At 43.2% G+C, this 27,950-nt stretch overlaps 1 protein-coding gene and 1 long non-coding RNA gene across 13 annotated transcripts in view; one reads left to right on the top strand and one right to left on the bottom strand.

Moving 5' to 3' along the window:
* Positions 1–833: 833 nt before the first annotated feature.
* On the bottom strand, positions 834–21,765 carry LOC148427417 (uncharacterized). Of its 9 annotated transcripts, none has more exons than XR_015868353.1 (10): positions 13,112–14,179; positions 12,856–12,984; positions 7,244–7,406; positions 6,700–6,816; positions 6,307–6,524; positions 6,093–6,223; positions 5,884–5,978; positions 4,111–4,844; positions 3,090–3,956; positions 834–2,976 (listed from the first exon to the last, which is right to left on the bottom strand). It is a non-coding gene; the product is annotated as an uncharacterized LOC148427417 (long non-coding RNA). The 9 variants fall into 9 exon arrangements; XR_015868355.1 differs by having other exon boundaries at positions 3,090–4,236; positions 4,355–4,844; XR_015868356.1 differs by having other exon boundaries at positions 3,090–4,554; positions 4,669–4,844.
* The window catches only part of LOC148427416 (kalirin-like), a 32,609-nt gene continuing 5,786 nt past the window's right edge, over positions 1,128–27,950 (top strand). For 2 of the 4 annotated variants that reach the window (XM_088438695.1, XM_088438723.1), the window contains exons 1-50: positions 1,128–1,618; positions 2,851–2,925; positions 2,992–3,106; positions 3,195–3,387; positions 3,810–4,033; positions 4,117–4,435; positions 4,510–4,632; positions 4,713–4,904; positions 5,900–6,031; positions 6,107–6,241; positions 6,301–6,393; positions 6,489–6,611; positions 6,691–6,807; positions 7,989–8,063; positions 8,132–8,254; positions 8,366–8,418; positions 8,823–8,970; positions 9,041–9,210; positions 9,284–9,381; positions 11,384–11,547; positions 11,625–11,744; positions 11,850–11,929; positions 12,365–12,503; positions 12,820–12,954; positions 13,157–13,310; positions 13,429–13,544; positions 14,310–14,432; positions 14,605–14,787; positions 15,014–15,138; positions 15,825–15,891; positions 16,699–16,808; positions 16,885–16,954; positions 17,050–17,139; positions 18,179–18,271; positions 18,335–18,446; positions 18,844–19,034; positions 19,120–19,221; positions 19,285–19,439; positions 19,885–19,987; positions 21,476–21,637; positions 21,762–21,930; positions 23,795–23,851; positions 24,393–24,496; positions 24,845–24,976; positions 26,720–26,833; positions 26,909–26,979; positions 27,060–27,126; positions 27,207–27,310; positions 27,588–27,657; positions 27,765–27,851. In XM_088438695.1, coding sequence (XP_088294821.1) covers positions 1,564–1,618; positions 2,851–2,925; positions 2,992–3,106; positions 3,195–3,387; positions 3,810–4,033; positions 4,117–4,435; positions 4,510–4,632; positions 4,713–4,904; positions 5,900–6,031; positions 6,107–6,241; positions 6,301–6,393; positions 6,489–6,611; positions 6,691–6,807; positions 7,989–8,063; positions 8,132–8,254; positions 8,366–8,418; positions 8,823–8,970; positions 9,041–9,210; positions 9,284–9,381; positions 11,384–11,547; positions 11,625–11,744; positions 11,850–11,929; positions 12,365–12,503; positions 12,820–12,954; positions 13,157–13,310; positions 13,429–13,544; positions 14,310–14,432; positions 14,605–14,787; positions 15,014–15,138; positions 15,825–15,891; positions 16,699–16,808; positions 16,885–16,954; positions 17,050–17,139; positions 18,179–18,271; positions 18,335–18,446; positions 18,844–19,034; positions 19,120–19,221; positions 19,285–19,439; positions 19,885–19,987; positions 21,476–21,637; positions 21,762–21,930; positions 23,795–23,851; positions 24,393–24,496; positions 24,845–24,976; positions 26,720–26,833; positions 26,909–26,979; positions 27,060–27,126; positions 27,207–27,310; positions 27,588–27,657; positions 27,765–27,851 — 6,132 coding nt within the window. In that variant the 5' untranslated portion in view covers positions 1,128–1,563. The remainder of the gene's footprint in view (positions 1,619–2,850; positions 2,926–2,991; positions 3,107–3,194; positions 3,388–3,809; positions 4,034–4,116; positions 4,436–4,509; positions 4,633–4,712; positions 4,905–5,899; positions 6,032–6,106; positions 6,242–6,300; positions 6,394–6,488; positions 6,612–6,690; positions 6,808–7,988; positions 8,064–8,131; positions 8,255–8,365; positions 8,419–8,822; positions 8,971–9,040; positions 9,211–9,283; positions 9,382–11,383; positions 11,548–11,624; positions 11,745–11,849; positions 11,930–12,364; positions 12,504–12,819; positions 12,955–13,156; positions 13,311–13,428; positions 13,545–14,309; positions 14,433–14,604; positions 14,788–15,013; positions 15,139–15,824; positions 15,892–16,698; positions 16,809–16,884; positions 16,955–17,049; positions 17,140–18,178; positions 18,272–18,334; positions 18,447–18,843; positions 19,035–19,119; positions 19,222–19,284; positions 19,440–19,884; positions 19,988–21,475; positions 21,638–21,761; positions 21,931–23,794; positions 23,852–24,392; positions 24,497–24,844; positions 24,977–26,719; positions 26,834–26,908; positions 26,980–27,059; positions 27,127–27,206; positions 27,311–27,587; positions 27,658–27,764; positions 27,852–27,950) is intronic. The other 2 variants (XM_088438704.1, XM_088438714.1) reach the window with 2 other exon arrangements.

The raw sequence follows: 27,950 nt of genomic DNA, 5'->3' as shown, positions 1-27,950 counted from the left end.
ACATATTGTGACATTTTTACGATTATTGTTTTAGTACAGTGGATCTCAAGAAGGCCTTTCTGGGGATATGTGATGTTTTAAGAGTGATCCTGCAGATATCAGCGAATCAAATTTAATACTGTATATATTTTTTTTGCCATGGCATGAACAGCTAATTCTTTTAAAATTGAGGAGGCCCCGGGGACAACCCAGGACATGTTGGAGGGACTGTGTCTCTTGGCTGGCCTGGGAACGCCTGGGGATTCTCCCTGAGGAGATGGACGAAGTGGCCTGGGAGAGGGAAGTCTGGGCTTCCCTGCTCAGGCTGCTACCCCCACAACACGACCCCGGAATACGGTGGGAGAAGAACAATGGATGAAGCAACTTTTTGCGCAATTACTTTACATTGTCTTATTTGCAATGTATGCCCTTATTTATTTGTAATGATGCACGTTTTCAATGGTGACACAATTTTCTGACAGACAAATCAGAGATAAAACAGATAATGTTACACAATTAATGTTTTGGAGTTGCTGTGAGGTTTTTTTCTGTTAAAGGGACAATGTGTAGAAAATATCGCCATTTCTACACTGTGGCGTCTGTGTATTAAAACATTTTTTATTAGCTCACTGGATGACAGGATAGAATAAAATAATGCCTTGAAATATCGCTACAAATAGTTCCAATGTTTAGTAAATCAGTTATGTTTTATTTCCCATCCAAAAATTCTTTACCGTAGTTCTAGGGACAGGCTCTTTTTACCAGAAAAAAAAGTTAATGGGGTAGATCCCTTAAGAGGTTGAGAACCACTGTCCTGCCAAAGGCACACAAGTAGTTAAGGTTAGTTTTTTTGATTAAAGTATGCGTGTGCAGTTTGTCTCACTAGTTGTTCTATTTGTGCTCGAGTAGTACTAATACTTTACATTCGCGTGTGTGTGTGTGTGTGTGTGGGAGGGGGGGGGGGGGTCAACAAATACACTGGATTGTCTAATGAGTGATGTCAATGAGCTAGAAATATACTAGTGCATGGACAATTCAATCCCATACGGACAGCATGTCGAACCGTCCGCGGCGTCGTATGCTAGGACGCGCGCGTCCGGCAGCTGGTGCAACCCTCGTGCACGGCGCCTTTCTGCGCGCATGCGCGCTAGGGGCCACTCAGCGACGGACCGAGCGAGGTTATCAAGCGAGAACGGAGGGAGGGGGGGTGCGCGAGATACCGGTTCAAATGATGTTACGTGCATTGGGTAATGGTAAGGCCAACATTTACAATGAAGCGTGAGATGCTGTGCCGTGAGTCGGCGCCACCGTAGACAGGGTCACCATCATCACCAAAAAGGAGGAGGAGGACCACAGTCGAGGCTGAGCGTGGAGGATGCACCATCACTGACCCACTGATCGTTACCAGGAGGAGGGGAACGCATCCGTCCCTTACGACGGACTCATATTTGCTTAGTTTGGCTGCCCTATCCGATGTGAAGCCGCGGGTATGGACTGGTAGGCAGAGGAGGAGGCCACCGTCGGTACATAACGGAGAGAGCCCGAGGACGAGGACGAGGAGGAGGAGGAGGAGGAGGGAGGAGGATGAATCCGGTGGATGGAGCAGGAGAAACGGGCCCGGACGGCCTGGCGACGACAGGTAGGGCGTGTGAGCGTGCACGCGAACTGCTTTATCGCCATGATGCTTTCACGTGAACGCCCATTGACTTGGACTTCGTGTACGCGCACGTGCGCGTGGAGCACGCTACACAGCACCGTAGTGTAGATGAGGCATATAACGGTCACATGCCCATCTACTAGTTTTTGTACTCCAAAGCCAATGGGAATGCAGCTCTCTGATTGGCTAGCACGTTTTAATTACCGTATTACAGCAACTGCCGCTGACTCCGAGGCCATATACATGGAGTCCATTGATTTTCTCAGGAGTGGTTCGAACAATTGCATTTGAGAAGAACGTTACCTCGTGTGCTGAAGGTTTTATAATATCATTTTTTCCAAAACAGCAGGTAGCTTGCGGAGGCCAGGTGGGTAGCGCATCATCCTCGCAGTTTTGAGGCGAAGAACTTCAATCCTGGCTCAAGCTTTCCTGTGTTAAGTTTGCATGTACTTACTTTGCTTGCGTTTGCTCTCAGTCCTCCTCCTACGTTCCAAAACATGAATGTTCTGTGAAGATGCTAAATCAGTGATGTCCAAACTACACTATTTATGGCTACGCTTGCATAACTTTCTGAAAGCCAGTATATTTATTTGTGTCCACTGTAGTGAGCATTTGTTCTTGGTCTATTATTTTTTGACTCATTTGAGCTCCCCTACTAAATCCCAGTGTGAGGACACCCTGGCCCTGTTATTGGCATCTCACATATTTGAGTGGGATGCAACAGTCAGTTCAGATATAGGCTCCAGCTTGCCTATAACCCAAATGAGGTTAAGCGGGATGGAAAATGGATGAGTATTCAAGCAGCTATAGGCTATATCCAAGTGAGACATCTTCATGATGGTTCTTGTGTAATCAGGCTAATGAGTCTTGACAGTTAGAGCAACTTTCTCTGAAGCCCTCCACAACAAAGTTATTTTGAGCTCTTCACCGACTTTGAGTGTGTGTGTGTGTGTGTGTTTGTGCGAGCGTGCATCCTTTTCTGATCTGCGGCTCAAACTGACAACTGATGGCTCACGGTTTGCTAATGGAGTGTTTTGATGGTGGCTCTTCAAAGATGTGTCCATGCTGCAAACCACATTCGTGATGAGTCACTAAGCTAAAGTCACACACACCTCCAAGCAAGTCAGCCACAGAACCTCGCTTGGACCACGGCAAAGCCACGCTCGGTGCACTAATGTAGGCGAGATGGCTAACCATGTGTCTCGGAATTCCAGGGTCCAGCAAAGCAGAGTGCGTCCGGGCAGGTGACGTCCTGACAGTGCTCAGAGAGAAAGTGGCCTTTGTGTCAGGTGAAAAAAATTCGCCACGAGAGAGATTCCGCTATGGTCTGGTTCTTCATCCTGTCAAATGTTCAGGTGGACGAGATAAACGAGGAGGACCAATCCTCACATTCCCAGCCAGGACCAACCATGAGCGAATAAAGCAGGAGGACCTGAGCCGGCTTGTTACGTACCTGTCAACCATACCTAGGTGCGCTTGCTTTTCTTTACACCTATGCCTGTTAATCTGTTCGTCTGTTGATCGTGTCACGCTCTCTCTCTCTCTCTCTCTGTCTCAGTGAGGACGTGCGTGCACGAGGGTTCACAGTGGTAGTTGACATGCGTGGTAGTAAGTGGGACAGTGTGAAGCCGGTGCTACGGACCTTGCAGGAATCCTTTTCCGCCAACATCCACACGGCACTGCTGATCAAACCCGATACCTTTTGGCAGAAACACAAGACCAACCTGGGCAGTGCTAAGCTCAGCTTTGAGGTACTACTCTTTATACCAATATAAATGGAGTTCCAAAGTTCATTAGATCAGACAAGTCTTTGTTTTTTCATCCAAAAATGCTCTGTGCTGATTAGATGGTACCTGGCGGAAAAATATTTCAGGTTGAGAACTACTCACTTAGCTCCTTTAAAGTAGGCAACTTTTCCCACCTTTGCACAGCTTGGTGTTTTTTCAGGCAGCCAAATGATATGGAGGATGCTTCATGACCTGGAACGCACCTCAATTCACAACTTTGTCTTTTCAAGAGTTAATACCTTTAATTTCTTAGCATGTTTGAGACCATACGAATGTGAAGGTTTTTCCAAAATTTTGACTTGTGCTTCATCTAAAGTTTTTAATTTCTACCAATCTTAACTCGGTTGTTACTAAAGCTATATACGAATGTGCAATTTTGTCTTCAGACCAATCTAGTGTCCGTAGAAGGTCTGTCCCGGTTGGTTGACCCTTCTCAGTTGACGTCTGACCTTGGTGGTTCGTTGGAGTATGATCACGTGGAGTGGACGGAGTTGCGTTTGGGTCTGGAGGAGTTCTTAGCAGCCGCCACGCAACTGTTAAACCAATTGGAACAGCTGGAAGTTGGTCTGAACAGCTTACCAGAACCGCAGGATGTCGATGACTCCCGCAAGTAAGGATCCCACTTATTGATTAGTTGCCTGGAAGCCACTGCGTGGTATTGATCGCTGATGGTGAGCGTTTTTTTACCTTCAGAATCCTCGAGGAACACAATCGTCTCCGAAACACCATCGCCACAGCGCCGGTTGACGCCCTCGACCGAGAGGGGAGGAGCTTACTGCAACGCATGCGCCTGGGCCCCTCCCACGGGGATGCCTCGAATGAGAGTGGCGGAGGAAGCCATGGCAGCTGGCTGTCAGGCGGGGCGGACTTCCAATGCGTGGCGCCAAAGGTCTCGTCTCTACTGGACCGCCTGCAGGTGGCTCGCACTCACCTACTGCAGAGCTGGAGCGACAGGAAGCTTCACCTGGACCAGGCGCTGCAGTTACATCTTTTTGAGCAGGATGCCCTTAAGGTGAGAAGGAGCAGTCTTGCCCACAAGGCGAGTCGTCATCTACATCGAGTCATGTCAAACTCCGCACCCCACAGATGTCCGAGTGGATCGCACACAGTAAGGAGTTGTTCGTACAGACGCTAGTGGAGGTCGGTCAGAACCATCAGCACGCCGTCGACTTACAATCACAACATCAGCACTTCACCGCAAATGTGATGGTCAGTATGTGAGGTCACTCAGCAGTTTTCATTTACCTCTTCCACCTTTTACCCATGTCACTTTCTTGGCTTTTGTGTAGAATGGCAGTGTAAATGTGGACAGTGTCGTGACTGTAGCAGCCAGACTTGCAGAGGCTGGTCACTTTGGGGCAGAGAGGATTGCTGCCGTGTCCTCACAGCTACAAGAAGACTGGAAGCTACTGACCACAGCTCTGGAGGAGCGTAGCAACACGTTAGCCATGGCAACCGGCTTCCACCAAGGGGCAGAGCAGGTCATTATTCAGTAATCATTCATTGTGCTACTCCTTCTGGTATGCCCTTATGGCCACCGAGAGACAGAATGCAGAAAAACGAAGCAGAGTAGTACTTCTTCTTCTACTAGACCAGCTAGCGGTTCTCAATTATAGCGCTCCTGGGAGTACGTGAAGTGCTTCGGCGGGTACGTGAGACTTTAACACCGTTCATGCGTGTATCAGCAAATCTAATTTAATGCTTTATAATGCCGGGACTGAAACGGTGCATTTTTTCTTGTCAGAAGTTAAACTAAGTTGTAGTTTCACACCGGGGTACCTCATGGTTGAGAACCTCTGTACTAAACTACTACTGCAGTACATAGCGAGGGCCTCAGTAAAATGCTCTAAGATAAGTCATTTTTCATAGATGATAAAGAATATTTGTGAGTCTTGTTGTAATATCTACATCTGTTGCGCAAAATACTGCAGCTATCCATGCTAACTGTGAGCATGTGGGGGGCATTTTTTTTTTTGGCGCTTGTTCACATTAAGTTAATCATACTTATCTAAGGAAGCAATGTGATGATGTTAAATACACGTGTAACTCTTTTTGGGCTCAGGGTTTAGGTGTCATTTTGTGGCATCTTAAGCAGCGGTTCTCAAATGTGAATTTGAGTAACTGAGGTAATGTGAAGGGTTTATGATGCTGTGACAGGATTAGGTCATGTTTCCTTTTTAAATCCAAAGCAAATGAATTGGAACATGAAGAAACTCATTACTAAAGTGTGTTATCGCAGGTCCTTTGGAAAACCTATGCCTTTATTACTCATGAGCATTGTCATCTGTGGAGCAATTTTTTGGCAAACGAGCCAGAGTCACTTGTAGGTAATTTCACATGAAGGTTTTCCAAATGGAAAAAAAAAAACAAAAAACTAAAAGAAGTAAATTCCTCAGTGGCAAACAGGCGGGTGATTACGGGACACCTTCATAGCTCCCCCCCCCCCCCGTGTCCTTCTACCTGGTTGTGTATCCAGTTCCTTCACAAAGCGGAGGCGTGGCTTCAGACCTATGCTGAGGCGTCGCTGCCATTGGCAACGGCTGAGCTCGAGGAAGCTGTGAAAAAACACCAAGAACTGAACGAGGAGATCTCTGCCAACTATACCCAGGTGACTGTCATTGTATCTAATGTGTCAATCCGGACATCAGTTTGTTTGTCCCTCTGCTCACCCGTCTGTGTGCAGGTCAGCGAGAGTGGGAAAGCCTTGCTGGACGTCCTGAACCGCGGCACGGTGACGGACAATAATGACACATCATCCAAACCGGACTTCACTGCCACCACTCATGGCGTCATGGAGGTTCTGCACCAAGTCATGCAGGTACAGCTCACATTAGGTCTCATTACAACTGAAGGTAAATTAACTTGACTCTGTTGCAGACTCACCATGACCTGGAGAATGCATGGCAACACCGCAAGCTCCGCCTCCACCAGCGCCTCCAGCTGTGTGTGTTCCAACAAGATGTCCGACAGGTGCACAACTATTGACACCTGACTAATTCCTGGCTCTTTTGGTCTCACATGATGGTCTCTATCCATCTGTCGGTACCTCCCTCCATCTGTGTCAGGTGTTGGACTGGGTGGAGCAGCACGGCGAAGTTTTCCTGAACAAGCACAGTGGTGTTGGGAAGTCTCTGCATCGAGCGCGGGCTCTTCAGAAACGGCACGATGACTTCCAGCAAGTGGCTCAGGTGAGTGCGACTCTCACAATTCTTCAGGCGAGGATTACGTGTTCATTGCACTTGTGTGAGTGATGCGCTTGTGTGTTAGAACACTTACACTAACGCAGAGAAGCTTCTGGAAGCAGCTGATCAACTGGCTCAGTCCGGCGAGTGTGAGGAAGAAGAGATCTACCAGGCGGCCCGAGACTTGGAGCTCCGCATGCAGGTGACCCACCTTCAACAGAGAAACTGCCTTTTAGCACAGTGCTTCATCAAATCAAATATTTCTTCAGAATACTTGTGCTCTAAATAACGATTATTTTAAAAATCAATGAAACTGTTGATTATTTTGTAGATCAATTAATGGATCTGATTTTTAAAAACACATTTTAATTTCCACCCCTTCTTTAAAAATAGGACTTTTTTTTCATTTTGACAATACAACATACTTTTTTTTTTCAGATTTGGTGCTGGTTTGGTCTGTAACATCAGTAAATTGGCAAAAATGTTGATCATTGTTGTCATCAAGTGAAAGCAGAAATTTGTAATGTTTTTGCTTTGAATCAAGCGACAAAATCTAAGTGACCATTTAGCCACTTTTGTTGAATGAAAATTGCATGCACGTAAACTCAGATAACAGGTAAGCCATGATTGGTCGTTACCTGAGCAAATATGATGTCATTTTTAGTTAACAGCAAGTGCCAAAATAGCCGGCCCCAAACTGATGTAATAAACGGATGGATTTTTGTTGCTTGCTTCACATTCAATCCATTCTTCCATTATCTTGACTTCTTTTCTTCATGAGGGCTGCAGGGGCGCTGGAGCCTATCCCACACATACACACACAAAAAACAACCCTCAACCACTTACAAACAGCCAAGAGCAATTTGGAATCACCACTATACATACTGTGCATTTTTTTCAAGAATATGGCAGGAAACTGAAGTACCTGCAGATGACACACACAGGCACGAGGAACATATAAATTCCACACAGGAAGGCTTGAGCCAGAATCCAACCCGCATGTGCCACTCCCAATAAAACTTTTGGTACCCAAATTTCCCTAAAAACAACAGGCCACTAAGGTTACAGAAAGACCTACGTTTTCGAAAATAAAATGTTCCCCCTTTTTTTTTTATTTTTCTATTCTTCAAATGTATCATTTCTAATGTGTAATCATAAAAGTGCTCCAAGAGAGTGACAGACACTTATATTGGATGCCATTGCGAGTGCCAATACCTCAAAATAAGGTCTTGATATTGGCCCGATACCCCTTCATATAAATGTAAAGGATATTTAATTTGCAACCTTCCCTCCACGTCTGCCTCCTTAAAGAAATCGCAACGATTGGCACCGCGATTATAATCTGGAGGGGAAAGCAGGTGACATGCATGTGTGCTTCTGCAGGCCTTCATTCAAAAAGTGGAACAAAGGAAGATGCTGCTCGACTTGGCTGTCTCTTTCTACACACACACCAAAGAGGTAATGTTGGCACGACGCCACTGACAAAACGTTGACCCGATCTTTGACACAATCCCTCCACGACACAGCTATCGTCATGGATGGAAGGACTCCAGAAGCAGCTCTCGGCCGACCTGTGCATTGCTTCGGAGTCAGTGGAAGCTTTGCAGACGCTTATGAACCAACAACAGCAGCAGCAGGCCAACACACAGGTAATGGCTCATGGCTGACCTCAGACTGAAACACTAACCCTCTCACAGAAGCCCGACATCCTTTCCACCTCTGACCCCGACTTCTAACCTTCACACTAACCCACCCCGCAGGAGGCTGCGATGAGTGTCATCAGAGAAGGGGAAGATCTCATCCTGCAACTCAGGTAGAGAGCCCGGATGGTGTTTGGTGCCTACTTCCCTTTGTGATATGGCTCGGGCTCCATATGCTCATGAGAGCCAGCCTGTGTATTTGTGTGCACTCTTGCGTCCAATTTGTCTCGGCAAGAGAGCAAAGCCAATCGTATCTCAGCCAAAATCATGAGGCGTCATTGAAAAGGCCGGGATGTCCTCTCGAGAGCACTTCAAGCCTTAGTAGGCTAACTCAAATCAGTCGGAAGACATAGACCAAAAACAAATGTCCACCACAGTGAACACAAATGAACGGACTGGGTCTCAGGTGCTAGTGTAGTTGTTAAATACTTGTTGCGTGCGTTTGTTTTCACCTCAGCGCATGAAGGTGACCGCTGGAGGCGGACTACAAAGTTAATGTAGTGTGCCTTTGTTTTAGGCCCCAGGGCAGCTCAGTGGCCCATGTCGAGTCAGTGCTGCAGCAACTAGAGGAGTCCCACGTTCAGCTAGAGGAAGTTTTCCATCAGAGGAAGATCCGATTGGATGTTTACCTGCAGCTACGAATTCTGCAACAGTGCATACTGGAGGTAAATTTCGTGACATTCCAAAACAACCTTGAAAGCTTCAGTGTTCCAACGCGCATGTGCCGTTTCTTAGGTAACCGGGGAGATGGATGCCTGGAAGCAGGAGCTCCAGAAACAATCCCAGGACCTTTCTGCCGAGAAGCGGCTTTCTGAACCGAACCAAGACAAGCAAGCGCTCGGGCCGTCGCGGCTAGCCGAAGCAAGCCCGGAGGCTCTTACGTTAGCGCAGCAACGCATTCACAGGTGGACACTTTGATGTTATGTCAAGGAAAGAAAAAGCTTTGCTTAAGACTGACTTCGATTGATCGATCAACAGGCACATGGAAAGGCGGCTCGCTGTTAACAACATGACCTACGAGGTGGTCCAGCAAGGTCACGACCTTCAGCAATACATCACCGAGGTCCAGTCAACCGGTGAGGCAATCGGCAACACACTGAACGTCAAGTGGTTAGTGGCATAGGGGGTAAATGCCAGGCTTACGTGGAATTTATCATTATCATCTTTTTTTTTTTTTTTTATCAATGTTGCTGAAATAATCTTTTGGTATGGTTCTAGCTAGGAAGGTTTCAGCACCATTGTTCTCTGATTGAATTGGAGAAGCTAGCTGTTACATGTTAAAACCTACCGGTGCTACCGGCAAGCTAAGTGATTGTAAAACTCTGACCAAAAAGTGTTGTACCTCATTTTTTTAATGTTTAAATGTGTAAATTAAATTACATTAAAATGGACAAAATTGTTAAATTTATCGTGCCTGCCTAGGAGATCAGCACTTCTAAATTTTGACGCTAGAATCGTCCCTGCCGCACACTACAAAATACTGGCTTGTTTTTCAAAGCTACTCATGAATTTTTGATTCTCGTATACCTAAATTATTTTGACCCAGCAGATTGAGACTGAGACTTGATTTGGACGGGCCGAAGCGTTCAAATTGCTGTTTTTGCTTTTTGTTTGTCATTTTTAATTTGCGGCTGTGTTTTTTCTTTTGTTATGTTTTTTTTTTTTAATTAATTTTCTTTTGCTTGTTAGTTTTTTGGGGTTATTTTTTATTTTGGTGTTGTTTTGTCTTTTGTAATGGGTGTGGTTTTTGATTTGAATTGAATTTTTTGAAATATGTTTTTGTTTGGGTTAAATTTCTTTTATTGTTTGGGATTGGTTTGTTTTTTGGTTTAATGTACTTCGCCTTTTGCAATGAATTTTTGTTCCCGATGAATTTTCTTTTTTGTTTGTCATTTTTGACTTGCTTTTGTTTCATCTTTTGTAAAATGTTACCCATTTCATGTTTGTAATTGAACTATTTTGTCTGTTTTTTGTTGTATTTTGTTGTTATTTGTTACAGTGATTTGCACTTTGGGACCACTGTACCATTCAATCACTATGCAATTAGAAAAACATCCATTTACAATCAAATTCACACACACGGACAATTTAGAATATAAATTTAAGTACAACATTCATAAAACCAGAGTATACCAGGAGAAAACTATCTATCACCCTTATTGAGGTCATTGCTAGGTGTAGAGAGTTGGTGGATTATGCTTGCCATCTCTGCTATTGTCAGATAATTTGGTCCTGATGGCCTTGTCAAACTGTGACCTTCAATGTTTGGGATCTTTTCATATTCGGGTGATTCCTCTGGGTTTAATAAACGGTTCGGTTTTTCAGTTAGAAATATGAGCTTGTTCCAACAGGGACATCACTTGGGGAAGATCTGTGGCAGGGGTTGCGACAATGTCTCACAGCTGGAACTGCCTCATTGCTCCCCTGGTGGAACATAGAGACGAGGAAGCTAGGGACAGGGAAGCCTCACTTGCAGCTCTTGCTATCTGGATCCAGATAGGCAGGAGAAATTCTGAAAAGTCTAGCTTGTAGCATCTTGTAAATTTTGTAACTTTGTTTTTCAAAACTGCAGGCTTCACCTGAGTAGTGTCACTTTGAGGATGACAGAGCTTAGCAATAGAAGTGGGGGTCGTGTGTTTAGCTTTTCACTTTGGAGCTTTGCAGACACTTGAAACATCAATTCGATATGCTTACCAGTACCATTACGGAAGAGAAAAGAACTGTACGGAAAAAAATGTGATCGAGTAGAATATGATCCAGTACTATTGTATAGAGTGGCTGATGTGAGTCAGCCTGCTCTTGTAACATACAGATGATTTAAGGCTGGGCGGGGGGCAGAGAAGGATAATGGGGGAGGGAAAAGGGGGGATGGGGTAGCCATGGAAACTGCACTCCGCTGGTCCCCATGGAAACCAGCTCATTGACTTTGCCATGGATACACACACACACACATACACACACAGTAAGCACATGATTGGAGATTGCACATTTATAGTAATGTAATGTCATGGAATGTCATTGGTGTAGTCAACTTTTCTGACATGCGTGTGCACGTGTGTGTTTGTCTAAATGTGTCAGGGATTGAGCTGTCAGAGGTGGAGGGGGATCTCTCATCACAGGTGGAGGAGCTGCAACGCCTAATGCTGGACAAACAGAAGGAACTGCAGCAAATTGCAGATCACTCTCATACACACCTGGAACAGAGCCTGCAGCTTAGGCACCTGCAGAACCAGGTCAAACAGGTAACACACACCTACGCCCACACACTTGCGGGCCAAATTTGAAGAACCTTTGGTTCTGATTCATGTGCGTTGGTCAGGTGCTGGGTTGGATTACCGAGGGTGAGGTCATGTTGTCATCCTGCATGCTGAATTCCAGCTGTTTGTCAGAAGCTGAACAGCTGCAGAGGGAACATGAGCGCCTTCAACAGGCCATAGAGGTTACTACACACACACGCTCTCACACACACACATACACACACACACACACACTATTAAAGGCTTAGCACCTCTAACGTTGAACCGCAAACCTGTGTTCTGTCCAGGCCCTCCTACATGCTGACTCCCTGCAGAGGACCCATCAGGTGGCACTTGCTTTACAGCAGCGAGCAGAACTTCTTGTCAGGTTAGTCCACAGAGGTGTTGCATATACTCCAGAATCCTGAGACCCAGCCTATACATTTGTGTCCACTTTTGTGTCCATTGGGTCTCAGCAAAACAGAAAAGTAGATTTCGTCACACTCAAGCACATGAGAGATAACTGCAAAGGCCGGGATGTTTCCTAGAGGGCACACTTGGATGTCTTCTAGGGAGCACACTAGGATTTAGTAGGGTATCCCGAATAGGTCAAAAATGTAGACTAAAAACAAATGTCCACAACAGTGAGCACAAATGAATGTGATGGGTCTCAGGCTGATATTAGGAATATCTTGATACCACTTTTTGAAATCCGATACCATTGCAGCAAAGTTGAGGTTCTACCCTTACCGACTGCTACTAATGGCAGTCGACGTTTAAGGGTTTGTCCTTGTGCCACTTGTTTGTTTGACCCCTTATCTAGGTCAGGCCATTATGATCCAGATGCAGTGAGGTCTTGTGCACAGACAGTGGCGCTTCACTGGCAGACTCTAATGCTGCGAATCGAGGACCGACTTAAACTGGTCAACGCTTCTGCCGCCTTCTACAGAACATCGCAACAGGCAAGCACAACTTTGTCCTGCTGTCAGTTGTATGTGTGAGATCATTTTGGTATTGAGTCCCAGTATTTTGTCAGTATAAGAGCATTTCACTTGTCACTGGTGTGTGAGTGCACTTTTTGTGACAGTATTTCAGTAGTAAAAAAAAAATGTTTTTCATCGCACTGAAATGCATTTCAGTGGTGATCGCGAAAGAAAATATTGTAGTGTATATGAAAGCGCGTGTAAAACAGTGTATCGCATGTGTGTGTTTGTGAGGGGGAAAAAAAAATTGTGCCAAACTAGCCCTCATACTGAAATTTGTTCTTTGAATGTGCAGGTATGCGGTGTGCTAGAGAGTCTGGAGCAAGAGTACCGTAGGGAGGAGGACTGGTGCGGGGGCGGAGACAGACAGCCTGAGCATCTCCTGCCTCTCATTAACAAACACATGGAGCAGAAGGAGGCTTTTCTCAAGGTAATGGGGGAAAGCAATGGCCCCTGGGGTCTGCAAATCATAATTTGGGGAGTTTTGCAAAAAAAAAAAATATTAGTCATTTAGGACCATTTAGAAAAAGGTCGCCTTTGGCCTGTTTGAGGACTGCCTATATAAAATACAATTGTAATGTCCTTACCGGCCGTAACGAAATGCCATTGGTTTTCTTGTTTCTTGGAAACAGGCGTGCACGCTTGCGAGACGGAATGCAGAAGTTTTCCTCAAGTACATCCACCGTAATAGCGTCACCATGGCAAACATCTCAGGCCACAATGTCGCCGTGTCAGGGGTCACTGAGGTGACCGGGCACTCCAGGGTACCAGAGCAACAGGTCAAAGGTGATATGAAGCCGAAACACACACAAAAACACAATTGCGTGAATGATAAGCTATTTGTTTTTTTTGGTGGACCTTAACATCTTGACTTTACATGGTGTGTGTGCATCTGCATGTATAGGTATCCTGAGTGAATTGCTTCAAAGGGAAAATAGAGTTCTTCATTTTTGGACATTAAAGAAGCGTCGTTTGGACCAATGTCAACAGTTTGTCATGTTCCAGAACCACACACAACAGGTATTTAACGCCAAATGTGCTTAATCTAACTGCATTTAGTAACTACGAAGCCTACATACAATCGAAGTTCTTTTTTTTAATAAACTACAACAAAAAGCCAAATGCCATTCTTTCACCCTTCAAGCTTAATGACTTTTACAATTGACCCAACATGCACACAATATAAATATTGAAAAAGGCCAAGATTTTGAGATCTTACGAAATGTGTTTGTAAAGATTAGAGAGTTGATAGACAGAGTATCACCCTGTCCGTTTATCAGCGTTTTAATGAATATTGGCACCTGGTTTGCTAACAAAGTTACGCTTACCCCTAGGGGTACCCACTTGGTAGTATGCAATATTTTGACAGAGTTTTTGCAGGTAACTGCAAATCTAATTTTACCCCTAGGGGTACCCACTTGGTAGTATGCAATATTTTGACAGAGTTTTTGCAGGTAACTGCAAATCTAATTTTATGTTTTTTTCCCCCTCCTTTTCTTTTCAAATTAAGAGCAAATGAATTGGAACATGAAGCAACTTATTGCTTTACTGTGCTATAGTCACTTCTTGCAAAACTTATTTGTTAAGTTTTTTTTATGGGTGACATTGTCATTAATGACCAATTTTTAAACAAAAAACATAAACCAAAAACTCTTTAGATGTAGTTCCATGGTATAATAATCATACAAAAAAAAGATTGCGTATCAAGATCTTATAGGATGCCTATATCTATGTAGATATAGATATACAGTATGTATAAACACACAAACACCCTGTTCTTAACAGGCTCTGGACTGGTTGGCGCAGTCAGGTGACCACTACCTGGCCACACACACATCAGCAGGAGCAACCACGACGGAGACGCAGGAATTGCTGAACCAGCACCGGCAGTTTTGCATTTCAGCCAAAGTAAGACTGTGCATCGAACTGCTTTATTTTGGTTATTTTAATAGACCTCGCACAGTGATCTGAAAATGCGACCCAGACCAAGCTTCTGCCAAAGGAGCAATATTGTTTAAATCAGCTAGCTTAAAGCGTACTGACAAACATGATGACCTCTGATTCTTTGCCATGTCCTCAGCACACTCAGGAGAAGGTTCACTTGCTCATTCAACTGGCTGAGAGCATGCTAACTAAAGGCCACGCCCACCGCCTCGAGCTTCGCCGTTGTGTTTCCGCCGTGGATAAACGGTACCGGGACTTCACCGTCAGGATGGGCCAATACCGTCGCCTGCTGGAGACGGCGCTAGGGGGCTGCTCGCAGGTACCGACCTCATCAAAAAGTATTTCCAACCAACCAAGCACATTGTAACTTAAGTTTGCCAGTTATAACTGTGGAACCTGTGGGCCTTGATTGGTAGGAGCAGTCAAGGTGGTATCTTGCCTCTAGCTCAAAGTCAGCTGAGACTTGCGACCCTAAAATGGTCAAGTGTTAGAAGAAATGGATGGATGTTAAAGAACCTAAACAGGAATTGTTTTCCACTCGTTAGGACAACAAGGACTTGGAGCTTGAGCTGATTCCCAACAGTCTGTCTGACTCGGACCCGGAAGTCAATCTGTCCGACCCTAGCCACCAGGTCAGCGATGAGAAAAGACGCTCGGCTCGCAAAAAAGAGTGAGTAACTAAATCTTAGTGATTTCCTCTGTGCGGTGATCCTCAAAGTAATACGGAGAATTATATATTTTTAGGAATTTTATATGGCTTCCTTTTGTTGCGTTTAGTTGAATTTTTCCTCATTCCTCCATTTAAAGGAATAGGACACCAGCTCATTTTCAGTAGTAAAAAAGTTATTATTTTTTGTACCGGTCATTTTGCCATTTGCTGTCAACGGAAAACGGCATCACATATGGTGATGGTAATGACCATTGGCGGCTCAGCTTGTTGAATGTCACATGACCATACCCAGAAAACAAATGAGTTGTGATTGACCAGTAGTACCATTGCCTTGAGCAAGCGGCAAAATGCGTTTTAAAGGAAATAATTACACATGAAGAATAATTTTAGCCATGAAATTAATTCCAGAGAGAAAATGAACTTTCTTCTGCTTAAAAAGGCCAAATAAGTGCACTAACCCTTCAAGTGTGGTGTTCATGTTCAAACCGTCTATGTTTCAGGAACTTACAAAATATCGAATGCGCTTTTTAGGAATAAAACCTCTGAATTGTTTTTCAATGACACTTAGGCCTACCACAGTAGTTAGATGTTGTCACGACGGTAATACTTAGTAGATTTTGAAACGATACTTATCATAAAAAGTACCAGAACTATTGCGGTGTGCTTGATGAGATGGTGTGCTGCAGGTACATTATGGCGGAACTGCTGCAGACGGAGAGAGTCTACGTTCGAGACCTTCAAGAATGCATTGAGGTACTCAATCCGATTTCCAAAGCTGTAATTAGTTTTAGACACGAAGTGGAGAAAGCACTCACACTCTGTCGTTACGTAGACGCATAATTGAATGATAAAAGGAAACGACTGGTAAAGTATCGAGAGCAAGTGCAGACTGAAATAGTACCAGACAAAATTCAAATGGGCTCAAACACATTAATAGGTCAAGAAATTGAAGCTATTGACTCTTGAAAATGCACAGCTGTGAAGTGAAAATCCTTCCAGTTCATAAAGCATCATCCGCATGACAGAAAAAACCCCAAATGTGCAAAAGTCCTTGCCGTATATGGACAAAATCTGCCTATTTTGAAAAATCTGTATTGTGTGCTAGGGTTATGAAATGATTTGTTTACCAAAAAATATGATATAGTAGTATTACTACAATATCATATCTTTTGTTTACCAAATAATTCCATTAGTATTTCCTCATAATGTGGATGACTTAAGTATTAAGTACGCTGCACACAAAAATACACTCTTAAATCTATTTTTTTTTGTTTGCTTTCATTTATTTGTAATATCTCTTATGTTAGCTGGTATGAAAACAAAATTAATGCATACATAAACATACAGTAATTTCCCTCGTATGTTCACCTCTTCATGGATGGGGAATAACTTGCTAAGCTCAGTGGTCAAAGAACACAAATACTCAAGAGACGTACTCTACTTGAGTACAGAAATGGAATATTTGTACTTAGTTATTTCCCGCCACTCGCTTAAAGTTATGACAGTGCTAATGCTGGCGCAGCATGATACTTCCATACTGAGTGTCCTGACCTGCCGCAGACTTACATGTGGGAGATGACCAGTGGCTCCGAGGATGTCCCGTCTGGTCTTAGCAACAGGGATGATGTGGTGTTCGGGAACATCCAGGATATCTACGAGTTCCATAACAGGTGCAAAATGCGTATGAAAAAGTCTTTGTCTTTGTTGTGTGTCTGTCATGCAATAACGGAGCGTTCCCTCATCTAGTATTTTCCTGAAGGAGCTGGAAAACTACGAGCAACTTCCGGAAGATGTGGGACATTGTTTCGTCACCTGGGTAACCAAGTTCGCTTTGATATTAAACATAAATAGTCAAATAAATCACTTGATCATGAACCCCACCCTTAAGTCTGTTTTTGTTGTCTCTCTTAGGCTGATAAGTTCCACATGTACGTGACCTATTGCAGGAACAAACCAGACTCCAGTTTATTGATCCAGCAGCATGGTGTTAGCTTCTTTGAGGTAATTTAACTTTCCCTTTTCTTTTAAACATCCTAACGCTCCCCAGATCCAACAGTTTAGGTTTCCAATAGCGATACATTGTTCAAAATGGGCCTAGATCCCCAGAGTGGTCTTGAGACCCCATTTTGAAAATCTTGGCGTCTGTCTTGAAATTGACTCACAAAAGTCGTTATCTTGTCTTGGTCTTTGATTGGCCAAACCCAGGATTTTCCATTGAGGTTAGTAGTATTAGTCTGCCGTTCTACCTTTTAATTAAAGTGATAATAAGGACAATTAAAACTTAAGCAAGAACGCTATTTCATACGGCCTGGACTCACACCGCAAATCTGCAATCACTGTTCACTCACCGTTTAACCACCGAATCCTGAAACCATTTAACTCTAAATACTTTTGGTCAAAATCACTTAATAGTCCAACAAATTAAAAATCCAATTTGATCACCATGGTAAACGCGGTGTACTTTATGTTGTCTTTTGCAAGCCATAATACTCACATTTTGGAAACATTTTTGTACTGTACCTACACAGGCCAATGCATGGCGCTGCGAGCTAATGTTTTCATTTAAATCACTTATTTTTATAACTATAATTTATCTCCAGGACCCTTTCCCACACACTGGCCAATGTCTGCACCCAGGGTGTTTTTTTCGCTATTAGTAAATGTTTACATTTATCCGTGTTGCCCATGTCGTGCTAGCTAGCGCTAAGGTAACAATTGAGGACTTTTCCAAACCAGGCATCTAAGTTTGCAAACACCCTTTGTCCTAACACAGCAAAGTAATAACCAAGGCATTGATACACTGTCTAGATGGCCTGCATTGACTGGCTACTTAACAGCTTAATATCATTTTTATTAGCTAAAACAGGCACAAACACTTTTTCGCAATCAAATTAGGTCTTTGCTTGTTTCAGTCTTGGTCTTGACTCGTTCTCAACCCTCAAATGTCTTGCTCTCAGTGATGTCTGGTCCAAGGCAAGTCATGGCCTAGATAGTGTGGTCTTGAGCACCACATTAGTTTCTGGTCTGGTTAATTTTACAGGAAGTCCAGAGGAGACATGGGCTTGCCAACTCCATCTCATCCGCGCTCATCAAACCCGTTCAGAGGATCACTAAGTATCAACTGCTGCTAAAGGTGAGCTGGTGACCAAGGGTCTAATTGACCTATTGCTCCGTTGACACAAATACGTTTTTGCAGGAGTTGTTGGCATGCTGCGAAGAAGGAAAGGGTGAGATCAAGGAAGGCCTGGATGTCATGCTGAGTGTTCCCAAGAGAGCTAATGATGCTATGCATGTTAGCATGTTAGAAGGTAAGCGTTTGGTACCAAATTCATGTCTATTATAGCTCTTGAGATTCAGTATAATATTGGCATAATCCTGTGGCATCCTGGTGCAGAAGAACTGTGTTGAGGTCAGCTAAGGAGCTCCACTTAGACAAATGTGTTTTGCCTCCATCTTGTGGTATCTGTTGACCTATGAACATTTTTAGGATCGTGTCAATTACTCACTGATTGGCACTATTTGTGGCAGGACTAAGTTGCTATCGCCGTATATTGAAGTAATGATGACGTCTCATTGTTCTTATGAATGTACTTGATCCTGTTTTAACTGACCACATAGCTATTATTTTGTTAAAGGGTGGTATTCAGATTATGCTCTTTCACTGGCCTTTACTGTGACAAAGTAATGATGACATGCCAATAACAGGTCTTGAAGAGGGTCTTGAGGTGCAAGGCGAGCTCCTGTTGCAAGACGCCTTTCTCGTTTGGGAACCTAAGTCCCTCATCAGGAAGGGTCGTGACCGGCACCTCTTCTTGTTCGAGCTGTCACTCATCTTCAGCAAGGAAATGAAAGATTCATCGGGACGAACCAAATATATTTACAAAAGCCGCTTGAGGGTAACACTCTCATTGTACTACTTAGGCATACAGGGAGACAAAAGATTGGGCCTCTGCTAACAACTATTGCGTCCCTCTAAATCAGACATCAGAACTTGGTGTGACAGAGCACATCGAAGGAGATCCTTGTAAATTTGCGCTTTGGGTTGGAAGGACGCCGACTTCGGACAACAAGACGGTTTTGAAGGTAAACGTTAAGGCTGTTGTTTCCGATCCTCAACCGTGGCGTGACTCAATCTTCAACTTCTAGGCATCTTCCTTGGAGTTGAAGCAGGAGTGGGTTCGCAGCATTCGCCAGGTGATCCAGGAGAGGCGGGGTCACCTGCGGGGGGCGCTGAGGGAGCCCATTCCCCTCCCAAAAACTCCCAATCTGACTCTTGGGCGACAACGCAGCATCACACGCAGGTCAGTTTCTGAGCAATTGTAAATTTATTTTCAAAGGAATGAGAGAATCATTAGAGGAGTGCTTAGCACATCTGTCTCACATTCAAATGTTTGGATTCAGACTTTGAACACCATTATGCTTAATTCATTAGTATGTCCATTAGTCTGGCATGGTTACATTACAGAAATTATTAAAAACCAACACATAAGATCCCTGTAGTTTTCCACAGTCAATGAAGTCCTCCAAAATTTCAAGATAACTAAGACTTTTTAAGTTTTTTTAATCGTCGTTTGGATTTCAAACAATTGGGGGGGGGGGGGGGGGGGGGCAGAATGTTTTCTTTTTCCTAGGGGGGCTTTGCAAAAATAATTGAGAAGCACTGCACTACAGAAAAGAGCTCGCTTTCCACATTTTGAGAATGGCTGCTTGACAGCATTTTGGCATTTACAGCATTTCTGCGTACAGGGAGACCAGCGAGGATGCCGACAGCTTGGGTGACGCCAGCAGTCAGCCCGACACCGTCTCCATCGCCTCCCGGACATCCCAAAACACCGCAGACAGCGACAAGGTATCTCCCACTGACAACCACTGTGTTAGGGGCGTGTTTGTGTGTGTGTGTGTGTGTGTGTGTGTGATGACCTCACCACTGCTGCAGCTGGGTGTGTGCACGCATGTTTGTGTGTGCGTTAGTATGTGAGGGGGTTTCCTCCCTTCATGCTGTCCCTGTTTTGAGAAAACTTCACGTCGTTGCTCTGCTGCAGAGGTATGTTTTATTTCTTTATGTGGCAATGAGCTTATATCAAGCTCTATCAAATGTTCTTCTTAGTTGCACACTATACAGAGCAGCCCATCACTGGTGAAGAAATTTTATCCTGTAGCTTTTAACCAATAAACATATGGAACAATCTATTTTGACATCATCCCAACCAGATTCTGTTTGACCCTAACCGATTTTGTACCGGGGATTGATTTCATGCCGGTCAATTTTGCCGCAGATGGAAAAGTATGGCTAGGCTTTCTAAAAACTACAGTATTTTATCTCATTCACACGGACCCAATTCGGTTTGAGTCATGATTCACTTTTTTGTTTTGATTCAGTTCAGGATTTCCTGCAGAACCACTTTTACTTTTATATGGAAGACGCAAAATATAGAAACTTCCTGCTATAACTTGAGAATGTAGCGCTATGAATATTCACACTAAGTTGAACTGAACCTAATGGAGTTACATATAAGTTATTGTAGATGACCTGATTAAAACAAAAATAATTCAAATAAATTCTAGAGCAGGCTGTATAAATGAAGTGCTAAATATACATTGTAAACTCAATTTACAAAATGATCTGGAGCTTTCTGAGTGCCTTCACAACACAATCTGACAAGCCAACAAAACATTTGAGATGAAACTTAAATAGAGCCCCTACATAAAGAGCTAAAAGTAGAAATAAATTGTCACTTGTACAAATGCGTGTGTGTGTGTGTATACATTCATTGTCCTGCTACTACCCAGGTATTTCTTCGTGTTCTTGTCTAACCAACAAGTGCAGTACAATTTTACATAGCTACAGTGAATTATCATACATACATTTCGAGCAACTATCATTAATTAACATCAGTACTAGCACTTTAGCTTTGCTAGCGCCACAATTAGCAGCTCAATTGTGCAGCTTAGTCTTTTAGTCCACCAACAGAATGCTAACACATAATTGGAAAACATTGGCTAATGAAAAGCATCTATGTGGGGTGTCCTAACACAGATGGTTGACAAAGCTTACAGGCACATATTCTTCACCCGCTACAAAATGACATACTGTATTATTGTGCCTTACTGAGTACGGACCATTTAAAAGTAAATTATCATTGTGCAAATCTGCAAATACTGCCCCCTCATGGCCAAAACGCGCACACCAGAAGAATCCGAGATAATGTGAGCGTAACTTCAGAAAAAACGTTTTGGATTACAAAAACGAGTTTTGTGTACGTGGTTTCTTCCCGCCACTGGCTCTGTACAAAATGGACTTTGTAAAAATCCATCTGCGTTTTTGTGTACCTGCCAGCTGTCAGGAGGCTGCGAGTTAGTGGTGGTGTTGCTGGATTTCTCTTCTGGGTCACCTGGAGAGCTCAGCGTCCGCTGCGGTCAGACCGTAGAACTCGTGGAACGCTCGGCCGAGCGACCCGGCTGGTGTCTGGTCAGAACCACCGATCAAACTCCGCAACAGGTAAGAGCCTTTAACAGAATTACTGACGTTTACAGAAATGCCATCTTGCAAACAAATCCTCATGCCAGAAATCGGAGTCAAGCGCTGATTCGTTTCTGACTGTTTTTTTTTTTCCGCCCATCAGGAAGGCTTGCTGCCGATGAGCGCCCTCTGCCTGTCACACTCGCACAGTGCCGCCGACATGGAAACGCTAGTCCCGGCGTCCCCCGCCTCCTCGGGCAACGCCCCCTCCTGCATCACCACCACCTCCTTCAGTGCCTCCAATTCATCCTCGCTGGCGAGCTCTGGAAAGGGTCAGTGTCTTCGGGAACCCGGATTCCCCTACACCCACACCCATTTCCCCTATTTGCTGTCCGCTTGACTTCCTGTTGAGGAATTTTGGTCAACACGGTGTGTATTGAGGTCTTTTCCTGTCTGGAGCCGTTGTCACCCTGGGACCCACGTGATTTTCTATTGCTGCTAGATCGCAAGCAACATTTTCATTTAAGTTAGGGACAGTCAACAAAATGCAGTCAAGCAACATTTTCATTTGAATTAGGCACAATCAAGAAAATGTGCTGTTCAAAAATAGCTTTGAACATGGATAACATATCTGTAAATATAACTGCACAAAACCAAATCGACAACAACCAACACACCACAACCTGCAGCTAACAATGTTCACGTCGAATATAAATAGGGATCAAAGAATACAAAAATGATCATTTTAAAAATATGTAAAATGATGACGTTCAAGTGACACTACATGGACAACAATGTACTGTACTGTCAATTTAATCACCAAATGATTTTGACAATCGATTACTGTAACTGTCGAAAGATCTGAAATTGTCAAATTTTCAGATTAATTAGCATCAGCGTTAAATAAGAATAAGACATTTGCAAACATCCACTTTTACTTTGGAAATCAATGATCAACATTTTATAGCCGAATATGAGCAAAACCAGTAACCAAATAATTTAAAGGGACACTCTGTAAGATTCGACAATTTTTCATTACAGAAATATTTTGCACTTTTCTTTTGTGGGAAAGGCCCATAGCCAATTTGTTATTTATAATTTCTTGATCAATTATCAACCAAGCTTGGAGCACTTTAGTTTCCTTGTTGTCACCAACCATCTAATCAAAACGCAACACAAGCCACACTCCCCTCAAGATCCCGCCTCCTTCAGCTAAGTCCCGCCCCCTGACCGGTGCTCCTCTGGACCTGGTTCTAGCTGTTCACAACGACGGTGTCGCTTGCCCGTGGGTTTCCCCGACGTCTGCTTTGTCCGCATGGATGTGCACTGAAGCATGCGGCGTGGCACAAGCGCATGCTGGGATTGTTCTGTCGTGTGGGGCTGGATTACGGGCGAAGACGGACGAGGTGGGTCCCATATTGAGGCGGCCCGTGGGAAACGTGGTTAAATATTGACAGCGAGGCTAGTGTTGGTGTGTAGTAGGAATGTTTCAGACGTGTTAAACTGGACCTGCAGGTTCCATGTGATGTACGGTACTGTATGCAGATGTGTCAGCCAGTGTGTTTTGACTCACGGTGTTTTCCAACCTTGATGCGCATTTTTTTTTTTTTTTTTTTTTTAATTTCGTAGTGCATGAAAGAAAATCATTACAAAAAGGTGAACGCACTGGGTCAGATGTCAAATATTTGCGTAAATATTTTCTTCTTTTTCCATCAGCTGTTTCGGTGATGGTATTTTTATTGCCTAAGGCAGGTGTGTCCAAGCTTGGTCCTCGGGGTGCTCTCCCAGCATGTTTCCAAGTTTCTTTCCCCGACACACCTGATTCGAATGATCAGCTCATCAGCAAACTTAGCAAAACCTAATAACGACTCTGATCATTCGAATCAGGTGTGTCGGGCAAAGAAACCTGCAAAACATGCAGGATAACTGCGTTAACCTTCTGTAGAGTAACAAATCTTTGTTTCAGATTTTCAGTGCCGTTTACCACCAGCTTCCACAGTCTTTTTAACTTTCAATGACCAGTATGGGAGTCATAAAACTAAATTCAACACACCTGCTCCCTATTCACCTTGTAACACTAACTAACTGGAAGAGTATTTAATTCTCCAATTCCACTACATGTTGCTGCCATAAATAGGTGAGCAAAAAAGATTTGATACTTTGCATTTTGAATATATTTGTGTGTGTTTTCCTTAGCAGATTCTGGACCATTAACCCCTGAGACAACCGGGCTGCACGCTCAACCCACTCAAAGTAAGACACAATAGAAAATGAACTACTCCCTAGTTACCGTGGGGTGAGGGGGCCGAGTCACATGACTTGATTCGAGTCAGTCTCATGCCAAGTACACACTAGACCGCGTGATAAAGCAAGTATCATGAAGTGAGCTTCAAACTATTATTATTATTACATTAAAATGGAATGTTTTAAAAAAAAATAATGGCAACATGCTTAGTTTGCCTAAAGGGATAGTGTGTAAGATTTATACCATTTTTCATTACAGACAGCAGGAGGTGCTGCAGGTGCTGCATTTACCATTGTCCGTAACTATAACAAACATGGCCACCTCCGAAGAAGTGCCACCCCCCTTGTAATATAATTGAATGCTAACTAGACCTATAATTATATTTAAAACATACTGTTGGTCATTGAGAACACATTCATCAGCACGTTTTTTATTTCATTTTTTTTTTTAATGAAAAACTGTCTAAATCTTACACACTGTTCCTTTAACCAAGGTAATGAACTGACTTGATTTTTGCCATAATAACTTGGGACTTGTCTTTACTTCCAGGTGGGACTTCCACTGTGGTCTCCAATGTGCCTGTGGCTCAGGGGGGTGCTGCCAGTTCACCAGCACCAAAACGTAGTGGCTCTGGGACAGGAAACACCTTGAAGGTAATAATGAGCTTTTGTCAATAACGCCACCGGACTCTCAACTTTTTGAGCTGTAGCTTTCTGTGGACAGCCTCGTTAACCAACATGAATAGTGAAAAATCTCAGGTATTTTGTGCGCCTGCTAAAAATGTTTTCATTTAACTACAATAACAGTTCAAAAGCTAAATATACACCAAAATATGTTCCCGAAACACTTTCATTAAAAATGATCTCGCAACATGACCCTTAACAAAATGGCTAGCAAATTGTTTAATTTGGAAGTACTAGTCCCGTGGAGGTTCAATTTGCTTCATTATAATTCCGTAATCATACTGATATAATTGGAAGGTAATGTGCGTGTCATCACAGCGCTGGTTGACCAGTCCTGTTCGGAGATTGAGTCAAGGAAAAGCAGATGGACAGAAGAAAGCTCCAATTCGAAATAGGAGGCGGGACAACAGGCCGGAAGTGGCTATACCCCTCACAGGGAACTCAACAATGGTAGGAGCGCAGATGTATGTGTGTGTGTGTGTGTGTGTGTGTGTGTGTGTGTCTCTCTCTCTCTCTCTTTCTCTCTCTCTCTCTCTATATATATATATATATATATATATATATATATATATATTTCTGTTTATGTCATTAGTATATAGGTCTACCCCTGATATTAGTCGTTACATAGATCAAATATATGCTGTTCAATTATAACACATGGTGTGTGTAATTAAAATGACAAAATTACTTGTTACTTGTTCAAGCACACATCCAAGGGCGGAAGGAGACAAGTTAAGCCGTCTCTTCCTTTTCATTATGTGTCAAAGTCTGCTGGAAAAATGATCCATGCAGCCTCGTTGTTGACAACAAAGAGACGCTTGACAAAAGTGCATTTTCTCTGCACACGCTCTAAAACGAATGCATGCTATATCAAATTAAAGGTATAGAAAATCATTTTAAGTCTTGTTAATGACATATTACTTATTTTGCATTCAAATTCATGTTATTCAAACACAGATGTGGAAAAAAATTGGTCCGATTTGAGTTACGCGGTTGTAAGGTCGACCCCCCCTAATATGGGGATTGAAAATGAGGAAAAAAATCTTGTACTCAGAGGAATACAGACAGTGGTGCCTTGATTTACAGGTGACCCGACTTATGAGATAAAAGTTGTCGTTCTGCTGATTAAGTGCAGACTTGATTGTGATTTAACACACATCCAACTAAAGAAAAATCTTTAAAAAAAAAAAGAGAAGCTACCAGCTATTTATTGCCTTATGAAGACAAATTTACTTACAATCCAAGTACAAAACAGAAAAATGACACTTGGTGTATTCAATACAAACACATCTTAGCCTTTCAATCTGCTACTTTAATGCTAATGCGAGCATTTGTGTCGCTGTGCTGTAAAAACCAATTCAGTAACACATATGGGAAGTCCTGTGGAATTTTCATGATTTACAGAAAAATCAGTAAAATAATCTAGAAAACAAATTGTCTTTTACGTTTCTTTGAACTTTCAAACGGACACAACTCTAAAAGAGCCATTTCATTTTCTGTGAGACATAATCAAGAGAAAAATCTTATACACATAAGAAGGTGACTCCTACAGGAAGAAAGCCAGCCCTATGAAAAATAAGTATTCTTCTTTTGGCCAAAGTCGTCCATTCCCAGCTTCACAGAAAATCCCCATTTATAAGAAGTGAAAGGTTTCTTGTTCAAAAACTGAGGCTTACAATATATAACAAAAATGTTATGCCGATACTTGCTTAATACTTATTTTCCCTAACAAAAGACAGTATATCAGTGCTCACAGTCGTACACAGTATTCATTTTCCCCTGCAAAGAACTGCTGCATATGCTTGTGTCTTTTGTATACTGCCCCCTGCTGGCCAAGGCAGCCAAATCAGCCAAGTAGCAGCGCACTAGACCTTTTCATTTTTGTCATTTACTGTGTTTTTACAGATCCAGTGCTATTTTTCTTCACTGTAATAACAATTAAAACAATGTTTGCATTGCTTTGGAGGGAAAGCCTGGCCCAAATTAATGACTTTTGAGAAAAGAGGACTTGAAATTCAAGTATTGTCACAAGTGTGATCTCAGAACAAATCAGTCAATTGGCAAGGCGCCATTGTAGTTTATTTATAAAACTTTTAGTTTTTTAAATCCGTCTGTACCACTTTTGCTCAACAAAGACGAAAAGTTTGTCACAAGACAAAGATACAGCAGATGACTCTCGCTTTCTGTGCAAAGAAGGCAAAGAAAGAGGAGGCGGGGCAAAGTGGAGGAGAGGAGGAGCCAGAGGAAGAAAGCCACACCCCTTTACCGCCTCCCATGCAGATCATCAAAGATCCCAACAACACCACGGTAACATTTAATGACCGCTTTCTATCACCTCGCTGCAGAGTGTTTTTTCTTCATATGAACGTCATCGATCCGCAGGCGCTGGACTCGGACCAAAGCTCCAACGAGTCGGACAGTGAGCAGCAAAACAAAGCTATGAGAGGGCGCATGTAAGAACAAAGCACTCCGCGGAGAAAAATCAATTAGGCACTCGAGACGTTGCGAGCTTGGCGTTTGTCTGTGCTTGTAGGTTTGTTGTGAACGAGATGGTGCAATCAGAGAAGGACTACGTGAAGGACTTGGGTGTCATTGTTGAGGTCAGATGTCAAATGTGTACGCACCTGACTGAAGGCATTGATATACCAGACATCAATGTGCGTATGTGTGTGTGAGACAGGGCTTCATGTCAAGGTTGGATGTCAGAGGGATCCCGGAGGACATGAGGGGAAAAGACAAGATTGTCTTTGGCAACATCCAGCAGATTTACGACTGGCATCGCGAGTGAGTGGGTCCTCCAAAACAGGAGGGCAATTTAAGCACCAACATTTAGCGCCACTTGGTTATTTAGAAACAAAAGAAAAATGGCACTCAAGCTCCTTAAATCCATCCAAAAATTCTGTCTATATTTGTTAAAAAGCAAGAGGGAAATATATTTCAACCATTAGGAGCAATGTTTGCAAAACAAAGCCCCCTTCTGGGAATATTTGTGTACTGTGTGTGTGTGTGTGTGTGTACTGTGTATATATAATATATAACACACTCATCGTATGTTCTGCAGTTTCTTTCTAGTGGAGTTGGAGCGCTGCATTCAAAACCACGACCTTCTAGCTGACCTCTTCATCAGACACGTGAGTTGTGTCCATGCTATTTTGAACTTTTTTAAGCATTCAGAAACAAGTGGAGATGGACAGCGAATGTGAACGCTTCTTTTTTTGCGCGTGTGTTTGCACTGCAGGAGCGTCGTCTTCACATGTACGTGGTTTACTGTCAGAACAAGCCAAGGTCAGAGTACATTGTCATTGAGTACGAGACCTTTTTTGAGGTACGAGACTTTCCTGCATAATTTCTGTATTTCCGTGCTAGTTTTTATTTTTATATGTTTTTTATTTTTTGTTATTTTGGTGCGTTATTTTTTCATGCA

The sequence above is a fragment of the Hippichthys cyanospilos genome, chromosome 2, assembly GCF_059441005.1.
Source record: "Hippichthys cyanospilos isolate Australia breed blue-spotted pipefish chromosome 2, RoL_Hcya_1.0, whole genome shotgun sequence".
Taxonomy (NCBI): Eukaryota; Metazoa; Chordata; class Actinopteri; order Syngnathiformes; family Syngnathidae; genus Hippichthys; species Hippichthys cyanospilos.
This window is presented reverse-complemented; position numbering and strand designations above follow the sequence as displayed.